General features: G+C 41.0%; 1 protein-coding gene across 5 annotated transcripts in view; it reads left to right on the top strand.

Moving 5' to 3' along the window:
- The window catches only part of NFAT5 (nuclear factor of activated T cells 5), a 383347-nt gene that overhangs the window by 315215 nt on the left and 53494 nt on the right, over nucleotides 1-14638 (top strand). For all 5 annotated transcript variants that reach the window (XM_033941877.1, XM_033941880.1, XM_033941878.1 and 2 more), the window contains one exon: nucleotides 9477-11757. In XM_033941877.1, coding sequence (XP_033797768.1) covers nucleotides 9477-11757 — 2281 coding nt within the window. The remainder of the gene's footprint in view (nucleotides 1-9476; nucleotides 11758-14638) is intronic.

Here is a 14638-nt window from a genome sequence, read left to right as displayed (position 1 = left end):
TACCTTCTGTCGCCTTCCACTCAACCAGTTCCTGACCCAGTGTGTCACTTTGGGACCCATCCCTAGGGCACTCAGCTTATTTATTAGATACCTGTATGGAACAATGTCAAAGGCTTTGCTAAAACCTAAATACGCCACATCTAGCGCACTTCCTCTAACCAATTCTCTGGTCACCCAGTCAAAGAAATTAATCAGATTTGCCTGACAAGATCTGCCTCTAGTGAATCCATGTTGACTCAGGTCCTAAACTGCACTACTCCCTTTTTAAAAATCATTTCCACTAATTTACTTACCACAGAAGGCAGACTTAACAGCCTGTAGTTCCCTACTTCTTATTTGCTTACATTTTTGAAGAGAGGGACCATATTTACCCTTCTTCAGTCCTCCAGTACCACTCCCGACTCTAGAGAAGCACTGAAAAGTTCAGCCAACGGAGCTGCCAGGAAAATGATATTTATACTGTGAAAAAGGCAGCCAGAGAGTTTGGTCTCTGAAAATCGCCCGGGTGGGGCTCGTTTTAGAGTTTGTGGCCAACAACCGCCTAAATCAGATGCGAATCATTTTCAGGGAAAAGTGAACATAGTAACATAGTAGATGACGGCAGATAAAGACCCGAATGGTCCATCCAGTCTGCCCAACCTGATTCAATTTAAATTTTTTAATTTTTTCTTCTTAGCTATTTCTGGGCAAGAATCCAAAGCTTTACCCTGTACTGTGCTTGGGTTCCAACTGCCGAAATCACTGTTAAGACTTACTCCAGCCCATCTACACCCTCCCAGCCACTGAAGCCCTCCCCAGACCATCCTCAACCAAACGGCCATATACAGACACAGACTGTGCAAGTCTGCCCAGTACTGGCCTTAGTTCAATATTTAATATTATTTTCTGATTCTAAATCCTCTGTGTTCATCCCACGCTTCTTTGAACTTAGTCACAGTTTTACTCTCCACCACCTCTCTCGGGAGCGCATTTCAGGCATCCACCACCCTCTCCGTAAAGTAGAACTTCCTAACATTGCCTTTGAATCTACCACCCATCAACCTCAAATTATGTCCTCTGGTTTTACCAATTTCCTTTCTCTGAAAAATATTTTGTTCTACGTTAATACCATTCAAGTATTTGAACGTCTGAATCATATCTCCCCTGTCTCTCCTTTCCTCTAGGGCAGTGGTTCCCAACCCTGTCCTGGAGGAACACCAGGCCAATTGGGTTTTCAGGCTAGCCCTAATGAATATGCATGAAGCAAATTTGCATGCCTATCCCTTCCATCATATGCAAATCTCTCTCATGCATATTCATTAGGGCTAGCCTGAAAACCCGATTGGCCTGGTGTTCCTCCAGGACAGGGTTGGGAATCACTGCTCTAGGGTATACATATTCAGGGCTTCCAGTCTCTCCTCATACGTCTTCTGGCGCAAGCCTCCTATCATTTTCATCGCCCTCCTCTGGACCGCCTCAAGTCTTCTTACATCCTTCGCCAGATACGGTCTCCAAAATTGAACACAATACTCCAAGTGGGGCCTTACCAATGACCTGTACAGGGGCATCAACACCTTCTTCCTTCTACTAACTACGCCTCTCTTTATACAGCCCAGCATCCTTCTGGCAGCAGCTACTGCCTTGTCACACTGTTTTTTCACCTTTAGATCTTCGGACACTATCACCCCAAGGTCCCTCTCCCCGTCCGTGCATATCAGCTTCTCTCCTCCTAGCATATACGGTTCTTTCCTATTATTAATCTCCAAATGCATTACTCTGCATTTCTTTGCATTGAATTTTAGTTGCCAGGCATTAGACCATTCCTCTAACTTTTGCAGATCCTTTTTCATATTTTCCACTCCCTCTTCGGTGTCTACTCTGTTACAAATCTTGGTATCATCTGCAAAAAGGCACACTTTTCCTTCTAACCCTTCAGCAATGTCACTCACAAACATATTGAACAGGATTGGCCACAGCACTGATCCCTGAGGGACTCCACTAGTCACCTTTCCTTCCTTCGAGCGACTTCCATTAACCACCACCCTCTGGCGTCTGTCCGACAGTCAGTTTCTGACCCAGTTCACCACTTTGGGTCCTAACTTCAGCCCTTCAAGTTTGTTCAACAGCCTCCTATGAGGAACTGTATCAAAGGCTTTGCTGAAATCCAAGTAAATTACATTTAGCATATGTCCTCGATCCAGCTCTCTGGTCACCCAATCAAAAAATTCAATCAGGTTCGTTTGGCATGATTTACCTTTTGTAAAGCCATGTTGCCTCGGATCCTGTAACCCATTAGAATCAAGGAAGTACACTATCCTTTCTTTCAGCAACACTTCCATTATTTTTCCAACAACTGAAGTGAGGCTCACCGGCCTGTAGTTTCCTGCTTCATCCCTGTGACCACTTTTATGAATAGGGACCACATCTGCTCTCCTCCAATCCCCAGGAATCACTCCCGTCTCCAGAGATTTGTTGAACAAGTCTTTAATAGGACTCGCCAGAACCTCTCTGCGCTCCCTTAGTATCCTGGGATGGATCCCGTCTGGTCCCATCGCTTTGTCCACCTTCAGTTTTTCAAGTTGCTCATAAACACCCTCCTCCGTGAACGGCACAGAATCTACTCCATTTTCTTGTGTAACTTTGCCAGACAATCTCGGTCCTTTTCCAGGATTTTCTTCTGTGAACACAGAACAGAAATATTTGTTTAGCATATTTGCTTTCTCCTCATCACTCTCCACATATTGGTTCCCAGCATCTTTTAGCCTAGCAATTCCATTTTTTATCTTCCTCCTTTCACTAATATATCTGAAAAAATTTTTATCTCCCTTTTTTACATTTTTAGCCATTTGTTCTTCCGCCTGTGCCTTCGCCAAACGTATCTCTCTCTTGGCTTCTTTCAGTTTCACCCTGTAGTCCTTTCTGCTCTCCTCTTCTTGGTTTTTTTTATATTTCACGAACGCCAACTCTTTCGCCCTTATTTTCTCAGCCACTAGGTTGGAGAACCATATCGGCTTCCTTTTTCTCTTGTTTTTATTGATTTTCTTCACATAAAGGTCCGTACCATTTTTGTAGTTAAACCAATAAAGAAAGTTCAGTGGAGTGATGATGACGAAAACCAGTTTGATTAGGGTGTAGGGCTTTTGTTTTCTCGATAAAGTCAGATATTTGAAGAAAGACAATTTTTTCAGTCAGTTTAGCTATGAATGGTATGTTAGCAATGGGACGATAGTTGGACGTGTCTTGAATACTAGAGGAGTGGTCTTTAACAATTGGATAAATTATGGATTGCTTCCAAGACTTGGGTAAGGAGCCTGATGATAGGCTAGAATTGACTAACTCTTTGATGTATGGTCCAAAAACGGAAAAGAAGCGTTTTAAAAGAAAAGGAGGAATAGCTTCTGAACTGGTCCCTTTTATATTAAGTGAATTTAAACGTCTTTGTATTTCCTGAAGGGTGGGAAGAGAGAAACTAGAACATTTTGAAAAGGACAGATTGCTAACGGTAGAATCAGTGAGGTCTTTGGCATTGCTATAAATGGGAGTTTGTGAGAAATTTTCTCTGATTTATTTTATTTTGTCTGCGAAGTAAGTAAACATAGAAACATAGAAATAGACGGCAGATAAGGGCCACGGCCCATCAAGTCTGCCCACTCCAGTGACTCTCCCTATCTATCTTTGCAGATAGATCCCACATGTCTATCCCATCTGGCCTTAAAATCGGGCACACTGCTGGCCTCAATAACCTGAAGTGGAAGACTATTCCAGCGATCAACCACCCTTTCAGTGAAGAAGAACTTCCTAGTGTCACCGTGCAGTTTCCCGCCCCTGATTTTCCACGAATGCCCCCTTGTTGCCGCGGGACCCTTGAAGAAGAAGATGTCTTCTTCCACCTCGATGCGGCCCGTGAGATACTTGAATGTATCGATCATATCTCCCCTCTCTCGACGTTCCTCGAGTGAGTAGAGCTGCAATTTCCCTAACCTCTCCTCGTACGGGAGCTCCTTGAGTCCCGAGACCATCCTGGTGGCCATTCTCTGGACCGATTCCAGTCTCAGCACATCCTTGCGGTAATGTGGCCTCCAGAATTGCACACAGTACTCCAGGTGCGGTCTCACCATGGATCTATACAATGGCATAATGACTTCAGGTTTACGGCTGACGAAACTCCTGCGTATGCAACCTATGATTTGCCTTGCTTTGGATGAAGCTTGCTCCACTTGGTTTGCAGACTTCATGTCTTCCCTGACAATCACCCCAAGTCTCTTTCTGCTTCAGTTCTTGTCAGGATCTCGCCATTTAGGGTGTAAATCTTGCATGGATTTTGGCTTCCCAGGTGCATGACTTTGCATTTTTTGGCATTGAAACTGAGTTGCCAGGACCTAGACCAGTGCTCCAGCAGAAGTAAGTTATGCACCATATCGTCTGCCATTGCTTTTTTGTCTGTTGTGCTTTTGCTCACTACATTGCTCAGTTTGGCATCATCGGCGAATAATGTTATTCTACCTTGGAGCCCTTCTGTCAAGTTTCTTATATAGATGTTGAACAAGATCGGGTCTAGGACGGAGCCTTGTGGCACTCCACTTATCACCTCCGACATTTCGGAGGGGGTGCCATTCACCACCACCCTCTGAAGCCTACCTCCAAGCCAGTTCCCAACCCATTTGGTTAATGTGTCGCCCAAACCTAAAGAACTCATCTTGCTCAGCAACCTGCGGTGTGGCACGCTATCAAATGCTTTGCTGAAATCCAGGTAGACGATGTCCAGGGACTCACCAACATCCAGCTTCCTCGTCACCCAGTCAAAGAAGCTGATGGTACTTGATTATTTTTGTTGTTTCTTTTTTCCTAGAAGTTAAAGATTTAACTATTGCAAAGAGTACAGATGTGTTTTTTGCTTTCTTAATTAGTTTGGAATAATATTCTTTTTTTGCTTTATTAATTTCAGATTTGTAATATGCTGCATGTTCCTTAAACTTGTTAAGATTGAAGTGTTTTTTTCCGTCTCCATTTACGTTCAAGGGAGCGTAGTTGTTTTGATAAGGTTCAAATTAGCTGAATACCATGGATTTTTCAATTTGCGTGGGGAAATAGTAAAGGTAGTAACAGGTACGAGTAAGTCTAGGATTTTAGTAATAGAATTATTCCATTCTAAAGTTTTGTCGTCGATTGAGAGACTAGATAATTTGTGTAGGGTAAGGTCGAAATTAGACACAATAGTGTCGGCTTCCAAATTATTATGGTTCCTGGAAGATATTGTTTTAGGTTTTTGTTTTTGGCTGTGATCAAAGATTTGATGTTGAAAAGAAACTAAAAAGTGATCTGACCAAGGAACATGTAAGGTAGGAAAAACTTGAAAGATGTTGTGTAGAGAAGCTTGAGCTAGTACCATATCCAAAGTTTGGCCGGCGATGTGAGTAGGGTTAGTTATTAATGGCACAAGATCAAGGTCTCTTAAAAAAGTAAGAATTTCTGAGGTGGAGGCATTACTGGTGTCGTCGAAATGGATATTAAAATCACCTAAGATAATGGGATGGATGGAAGAAACGCAGAATTCCAGAATAGTAGATTGGAGATGTATGAGTGACTGAACACTAATTGGGAGAGGAAGGTATAAAAGCAAATAATCTATTGAAGGTGATGTTTTAAGCCTAACCTCTAGATATTCCAGTGAGCTATTACCTGAAGAAAATTCAAAATTAGCCTGTATGGTAGAACGATAAATAATAGCTAGGCCACCTCCTTTTTTTCCTTGGCGATGATTATATTGGTAAGTAAAACCTGGTGGTCAGGATTCGGTTATAAAGAGGAGATCAAATTTATGTTTTACTATGGTATCGTGAATCAGATAGTGTTTTGTTTTAAGAGATCTGGATTTGAAGAGACCTATTTGTAAAGTTAGTAAAGTTTTCAGGGGAGCAGTCAAAGGTTTATCATTAATTAAGTTATTACGTTGTTGTGGAGCTGAGTTTGGGATAATGAAATGAATTGCCTCTGGTCGACGGCCCCAGTGGACAGGGATTGGAAATTGAGATAAAGACATTGCTATTGTTAGTTGAAGAAACAATAGCAAACTGAGATAAAATAACTTGCAGTTAGAAAAAAATAAAAATGAAAAGGAGGCGCCCATGGGAGGCGCACAAAGGAGCACACTAAGGAGCAGGTTCTGCTCCTTAGGTGCGCTCCTTTGGCGTGCGCCGCAAAGAGAGCCAATAAATAAAGCATGTACCAGCACGTAATTACGGTGGGCGGGGTCAGCAGCGCCGCCGCTTCGTGGTGGCAGAGGACGAACAAGTTGTCAGTCGGCACGCAATTACGGTGGGCGGGGTCTCTAAGATTTCAGATGCTATAATTTAATGGTTGTTACTTTTCTTTAACAACCTGTTATCAGTCCTAGTCCTAAACAACCGAATGGTGACTTATCACAGACTTCTATCTTCAGACTAATTGCTTATTTTAGAAGCATTAGTGAATAAGCAGCTTTCAAGGTTCATTGATGGTTTTTCCTGTCAGTTTGGGTTTCAACCCAGACACAGTACAGAACTGCTATTGCTAACATTAACAACTAATTAAGTCAAGGTTATCAATCTGTTTTGTTACAATTCGATATAAATGCAGCTTTTGATTCAGTTGATCATATTTTGCTGATCAACATATTGAGGCCTCCTTTTACTAAACTGCGAGAGCGGTTTTTAGCACAGGGAGCCTGCTCCCGACGCTTGTAGAGTTCCTATGAGCAGCGCAGGTCATTCAGCGTGGCTCCCTGTGCTAAAAACCGCAATCACAATTTAGTAAAAGGAGGCCTGAATGAGTTGGCTATAGGTGGATCTGTATTTAATTGGTTTAGCAATTTTTTAGTAAATGGGAATTAGAGCGTGCTGAAGGATGGAATATTTTCTAGGAGCTGGGCTTCTTTCTGTGGAATGCCACAAGGCTCTTCTGTGCAAAAAGTGTGTTTGAGTTTGTATGTTATCCTATGTTGGTGATATATATTTTTTAATTCCATTAAGTTCAAACAAGGAGGACATTTCAGCTAAGAATTGAAGTTGAAATGCAAGTAAGACGAAGGTTCTTTGGTTTCGCAATTCACTATCTAATGTTTCTTCATTTCTTACTCTGCAACCAAGTACTACCATGCAAGTAGATAAATGAAACATCCAAAGTTTGGGGTTTTCTTTAAACTCTTCTCTTACATTTGAAGATCAAATTTCTAATTTATGGAGGAAGATTTGATATATTATGAGGAAACTTAGGCTTGTGAAGTCGTGCTTTTTTGAACATCATTTTGCACTGTTGGTTACCTCAACTTGATTACTATAATTCTTTATATTTGAACTTAACATCAAAACTGATCAAAAAATTGCAGTTACTCCAGAATACTGTGGTTAGATTAATTTTTGGTCTTAAAAGATATGAAAGTGTTGCATTAGCTTATAAAAATCTCATTGGTTATCAGTTGAGAGGCGAATTAAGTTCATCGTATATTACAGACTTTCTCATTTGCACCACCAGATTATGTGGTACTTTATTACTACATAATCCACAGATTAGAGGAGTACAGTATAAACAGCAGCTCAAGATGCTGCTATTACAATTTGGAATAATCTATCTGTTCACTTAAAGTTTTGTAAAAATTTGAAATCTCTTTTATACGATTTCTAATATTCATTGATATTTTAATTATTGATTGTATTTTCCCGTAGATTTTATGACCTCTTTTAATTGCCTTGAATCTTTTTGCTATAGTGCAATTTAATAAATTGTGTGTTATATTAGATTAGATAAGATTTGCCTCTGTGTGGTTGATATCAAAATTTGCAATAGAGCCGACCCCCCTGATGGTGTGAATAACACGAGGAAGGACCTAGTGAAGCTTTACGAATGGTCTGAAATTTGGCAGTTAAGATTTAATGCTAAGAAATGCAAGGTCAGGCATTTGGGCTACAAAAATCAGAGGGAATGGTACAGTTTAGGGGGTGACAAAATTTTGTGCACGAAAGAGGAGCAAGACTTGGGTGTAATAGTATGTGATGATCTTCAGGTGGCCAAAGAGGTTGAAAAGGTGATAGTGAAAGCTAGAAAGATGCTAGGGTGCATAGGAAAAGGGAGGCATTTATGTCCCTGTATAGGACTCTGGTGAGAACTCCATTTTGCATATTGTGTACAATTCTGGAGACAATTTTCAAAAAGATGTAAACAGGATGGATTCAGTCCAGAGGAAGGCTACTAAAATGGTGCATGGTCTTCATCATAAGGTGTATGGGGATAGACTAAAAATCTCAATGTGTATCCTTTGAGGAGAGGAGGCATAAATCCGCATGAGGTGTGTCTTATTTGGATGATAGGTTTTTATAATTGACAGTTCTTTATATAATTCACTGACAGATGTCCAGTTTTTCTTAATTGACTGTTAACTGCGTTTGAGAAGGTATTTGATGAAGTTAAAAGATGATGGTCTCTGGAGTAATCTAACCAAATACTTTTTTACAGAAAGGGTGAAATAGTCTCAGTGTCTGTGTTTGAATTCAAGAAAGTGTGAGACAGGCACCTGGGCCATTGGGCCTTTATCTGCTATGATGTTTCTAGTCATCATGGTGATGTTGCATCCAGCTAGCATCAATCTTGGAGAGGCATGTGAAGATTCACCACATTAAAGGGGTCACTTTATAAGGCATTTCAAAGGGTTTCAAATGCAGAAATGGCTGTACATATACACACTACTTTAGCAACTTTTATCCTCCAACTTTCAACCTTCACAGTGACTCAGTGTTACACAGTAATAGTAAAACACATCAACATACCATATATACTTGAATATAAAACAAGATTTTTGAGCCAAAATAAGACCCAAGGATTAACCATGATTGTTATAATAAAAGAATTCAATGTAAGGATAGCCTAGGACCCTCAGAATCACAACAGTTGGCCAAACTATCCTTCATTTAATAGGGAAGGAGAAGTTTGTAGAGGGTTCTGGGAAAGATATAATCTGTGGTATAGTTACTTATTCTTGATGATAAAATCCACGCATATTGTCAATGTAAAACACAAAGTTTTTATTTTATGAAAAAGATGTACATTGTATGGAAATTGTTACCATTCTTTGTGAATTTAGCTTGGAATGGGAATTCTTTCTTAAACAGGAGATCATGTTATTGACTGTTTCTGGTTTTTGTACTAGGCTGTTCTCAATTGTTGTTGATGCTTGTTTGTACATTTTTTTAATGTTCCTGAATAAAAAAATTATTTAATCCTAAAGATCAGAAACCATTCAGTATGACACATGCAATAATAGGGGAAATCAGAAGGGGGGGAAACTTTTTTCCAGTGGTAGGGATGGTTTTCTGAACCATAGCACTAGCAAGTGGCTCATAAAAGCGAAGAGAAATTCTTGTATCACAAACGACAAAGATTACCTAGTTCAAATGCTCACACTTAAAAAAGTGATGTGAATCATTCAGAAGTTTCATTCAGGATTGTTGTTTGTTCTTTTTCCCCAGACAGCAAAAGTTGTTGGATCAACTCAACAAACATGTGAAAGCATTTCAACCAGTGGATCTTTTCATCCTCCTGATGGGGACAAGCAAACACAGATGACAGCAAACGTGTATAAGCCAGAAACACAAGACATTTCACAGCCTGCTTCCTTTCAAGCAGTAGCTCCTTCCAACCAGCTGCAGAATAGTGATGTCTTACTGCAGCAAGCTGCTCAGTTTCAGAGCCAGGAGGCCTCACAGTCGACTGGATCTGTGGTTACTTTGTCACAGTTGACCGACACTTCACAGCAGTCACCTTTACAAGAGCAAGCACAAACATTACAACAAATTTCTTCCAGTATCTTTTCAACCGCTAAGAACCTGAGTCCATTAGAGAATACTATTCGTCAAATGCAAGCTGGCAGCTTTACAGCTAATGCTTCAAATAGCAGCAGTGCAAATGTAGACCTGGTTCAGCAAGTTTTAGAAGCTCAGCAACAGTTATCATCAGTCTTGTTTTCTGTATCGGGTAATAGTGAAAATGTACAGCAGTCGATGACACAAGAACAGTTGAATGCAGGAATGTTTCAGGTTGGTCAGATTCAAACTAGTGCAGGATCAGGGTTGTTTTCTTCATCTGATACTGCAGTCCATTCCAGGTCAGATAATGTTCTGTCTGGGGGAACTGAAGGCATTCTCTCACAAGCAGAGAGTTCATTATCAAATCAACAGCAGCAAGCAATGGAGACCGCTGCCACTGTTGTGTTGGAAATGCAGCAAAGCATCCATCAAACAGCAGGGCCAATCCAATCAGAACTGTTCCCAGGATCTGCTCCAGAAACCAGAAACATCCAGCAATCCTCTGTTTACCAGCAACCCTCCCACATCATGAGTGCATTGTCAACAAATGAAGACATGCAGATGCAGTGTGACATGTTTTCTTCTCCTGTTTCTGGGAATGAAAACTCCAGCACTGCTCAGCAGCAATTAACCAGCACAAATTCTACTATTTATCACACATCAGCTCCTGTAAGTGGTGACGAGACTTCAGGACAATCGGAGCAGATCCAGAACAATATGTTTCAGACCATGGTTCAAATGCAGCACAACAGAGAAAATCAAGGCCAAATTAACCTTTTTTCTTCAACTGAAGGGATGATAGCTGTCCAGACAAATGGAACGCAGCAGCAGGGGGGTAGACTGTTCCAGCAAGCTGGGGAAATGATGGCTCTTCAACCTGGAAACTTTATGCAACAGTCTCCTCATTCACAAGCTCCACTTTTCCACTCGCAAAACTCCCTTAGTGAATCTCAAGAAACTCAGGGATCTCTCTTTCACAGTCAGAATCCTGCCTCTTCCCCAGACCAATTGCAGGCGCCTGTGTTTCAGTCTCAGAACAATATTGGAGTGATACAAAGTTCATCTCTTCCTCCAGACTCTCAGTCCACAAGTATGTTTCTCTCCCAAAGCCCATTGAACTCTATCTCTCAAGAAAAGCAGCTGTCATTCTTTACAAACCAGAATCCCCTTTCCCCACTTCAAACAGCTGCTAGCACTGAACAGCAAACTGCTTTCCAACAGCAACCACAAATGCCCCTCATGCAAAACGCCATGCTTTCCCAAGAGCAAGAGCAGTCATCTCAACAGAGTTTGTTTCAGTCTCTTCCTTCTAATCAGAACCAACAAGGATCAATCTTTCCGTCACAGCATTCGTTAGTTGGCATGCAAAATAATTCTCCATCCCAAGAACAACAAAATATTCTGTTTGGTAATCAAAGTGCAATGACTACATTGGCTTCTCAGGATCAACAGAGCTTGCTTTTTAACCGAAGTCAAAATCCTCTAGTAACTCAGGAACCGCAGAACCAAGTACTTTTTCACCCACAAAATATGACACAGATTACTCAGGAGCCGCAGTCAATGCAATTCCAAGATCAAAGTTCTGTTTCTTCACTTCAGAATTCAGGTTCCACCCAGTCTGAACAGCAGCAGTCCACGATGTTCCACAACTCACCACAAATCCAGATGGTCCAAGGCTCTCCCAGTTCTCAGGATCAGCAGGTCACCCTTTTCATCACTGCAGCTTCCATGTCTGTCCTGCAGAATAGTATAGCTCAGCAGGAGCTGGAGCAAACTGCCATCTATTCCTCCGCAAACAACATGGCAGGACTTCAAAGGAGTACCTCTCCTCCGCATCAGCAGGCTGCTTTGTTTCATAACCCAGGAAGCGCTATCAGCCAACTACAAAACTCTTCTGCTTCTTCCCAACAAAGCTCGGGAATGTTTTTATTTGGGATTCAAAATGGTGAGTATTCAAGAATAACTAGGTTCCCTTGTACTACATTTTATTGCATTTGATGCTTTATAGCAATTTTAAAAGGGAAATAACTTTCATCAAAGCACTAAGACTTAATACAATCTCTGGTCAGACTCAGAGTTTGGAACCATTTGTTTGATTTTTGCTGCTTATTCTAAAACACAAAGGGCTGGCCACAAGACAGACCATGTTGCAATTCAAAATGACCGCCTGCTTTGAGAAAGCAACTTTTACCTTTAGAATTGCTACAGAGCCTTTATGTCTGTTTCTTTTTAGTACTACTTGTGTTGACAGGAGCTACAATGGCATCAGGCAGATGGATCATGCAACTCACACTTGCCAACTTGGAGAATTTTTCTAAAAATTTCATACAGATCTTTAGAATGTACATCAGAGTTTCTTTCTACTGAACTTGTTCTTCTGTTTCTCCTTATCTGCTGGAAGCAACTGGTGTCCACTGGACCACTGCTCTCACAATTTTTAGGCATTGGTTGAATTTTTCAGTTTTTCTGCCTCTTTGGTGCCTCACAGATTTTTTTTTTTCAGGAAGCCTTTGGTAGTGTATAGGGGAGATACTACAGTTTTGTAGTTATTTCTTTATTTAGGAAATCTATAAGAATGTTTTAGAATGTTTTTTTGTTAATGTGTATATGTTTGGCTGTTTGTTTATTTATGCTTATGTATGTTTGTTGTAACTCGCATAGATTTTGGGATAAGTGGGATATAAATGTTTTAAATAAACTTTATAGAATACCTTTGAGTGCATTTATGAGCATAACTACCAATTCTGACACCTCTGATGCATTTAAGGCTCAAGTATGGGGCCCCATCCCGAGCACCCCTCCTCCTAGGTCAGTTGTGAAGGGATGTTTTTCAGAAGCTGGCCAGAGCTGTTAGGAATAGGTGCAACACACAATATAGACCAGTCTGGAAGGAAGGGATGATAAGCGGGGAGGGATGAATAAGTGTTTTTTTTGTGGTGGGAAGGTCTCAGTAACAAAGGGCAGTAGCAGGATAGCTTTGTTTACCTTCAAATTCTTTTTTTCCTCTTTAATTTTTAATAATTCAAAATGCAAACTCTGAAAAGCAAGCAATAACAAAAATGAAAAACTCAATTATAGTCCACTGCTTTAGGGGGGACAAGAAAGAGAAAAAAAACCCCATGGGAATTGGATGTATACAAACAAATTAACCTAAGAAGTAGAGCAGGAATCTAAAAAATATCGGTATTAGACCCAGATTACCATGGCTCACCATGGGTTGTCATAGAGACTCCTTTACTCTCTAGAAAAAACTGCAGTTGAGCAGGGTCATAAAAAATATCTCTCTTACCCTGGTAAGTTATGAAACATTTACAAAGAAATCTCAACTGATACCTGCTCCCAATGAAATAACTGCTCGATGATAATTAAGAAATTCCATCTTGAGACATTCTTTCTCCCAAATAGGAGACTTGATAGAACACAAAAGAAACCAACATTGTTGGTTGCCCAGAAAGTTCTGTTTCAGATGATTCCAACAATGCAGAAACGTCCAACGCTTTCTTATCCTTCTTAAGATTTTTCTGCAATTTTTTTCAGGTAATAAATCTTCTGTAATGGAGGAACATTAGACTCCGGAATCTTTAAGATAGTAATCGAAAAGTTCTTGGGGAATCATAAATCTGGAAATAGGGAAATTCAAAATTCTCAAATTTAAACTTTTCGTCTGATTTTCCAGATTCTCAATTTTCCTCATAATTAAAGATTTGCCTGTCACTTTTTGAACAGCAACATTTTTCATCTCCATAGAGGATTTTTCTACTCTTTTTAAGGCAACTGTATGTTGCTGAGTCACCGTCTCAACTTGTTGCTGTCTAGCAGAAAGATTTAAGGAAACAAACAAAATTAGCACATACCAAGTGTAAGTTCTCAATGGCAGTCTAAAGTGAGTCCCAAGTAACCACTTGAGGGGGGATAAGGGTTCCAGATTTCCAATGGCCACAACACCAGTCACAACTGGACCTTGGCTTTCCTCACCCTCACTACTGTTTGACTCTGCCAACGATATTCCTCCAGAAAGCACCGATGCTGTGTTCAGCATCGGAGTAGATAGAACAATCTCTTCCGGGTTAGACGCAAGACTTTGGTGCATTTCTCCAGGCAAACTCCCGAGACCATATGCAGCAAATCATCCTTTGTTCTTCCTGGAGCTGGAGGTGGATTGGGTCCTCCTGAGCTCAACGAAAACTCGTTGTCCTGACTGGGTTCTTCCCTCAACCCAGTAGCAGAATCGCCCCACTATTGCTGCATTGACTGTATAAGCTCTTATTACAGTCTGGCATAGAGATGAGGTTGCAGGGCCGGGTGGAGGGATAACCCTCTGACTCTCTTCATTTTGGCATTGGAAGAAACCAAGATTATAGGTAGCATAAAAACATAAGCAATGCCTCTGCTGGGTCAGACCTCTGAGGTCCATCGTGCCCAGCAGCCCACTCATGCGGCGGCCCAACAGGTCCAGGACCTGTGCAGTGATCCTCTATTTATACCCTTCTATCCCCCTTTGCAGCAGGAAATTGTCCAATCCTTTCTTAAACCCCAATACCGTACTCTGCCCTATTACGTCCTATGGAAGCGCATTCCAGGTGTCCACCACACGCTGGGTAAAGAAGAACTTCCTAGCATTCGTTTTGAATCTGTCCCCTTCCAACTTTTCCGAATGCCCTCTTGTTCTTTTATGTTTTGAAAGTTTGAAGAATCTGTCCCTCTCTACTCTCTCTATGCCCCTCATGATCTTATAAGTCTCTATCATATCCCCTCTAAGTCTCCTGTTCTCCAGGGAAAAGCGACCCAGTTTCTCCAATCTCTCAGCGTATAAGAATAATTATCCA

The sequence above is a fragment of the Geotrypetes seraphini genome, chromosome 4, assembly GCF_902459505.1.
Source record: "Geotrypetes seraphini chromosome 4, aGeoSer1.1, whole genome shotgun sequence".
NCBI classification, from domain to species: Eukaryota; Metazoa; Chordata; class Amphibia; order Gymnophiona; family Dermophiidae; genus Geotrypetes; species Geotrypetes seraphini.
This window is presented reverse-complemented; position numbering and strand designations above follow the sequence as displayed.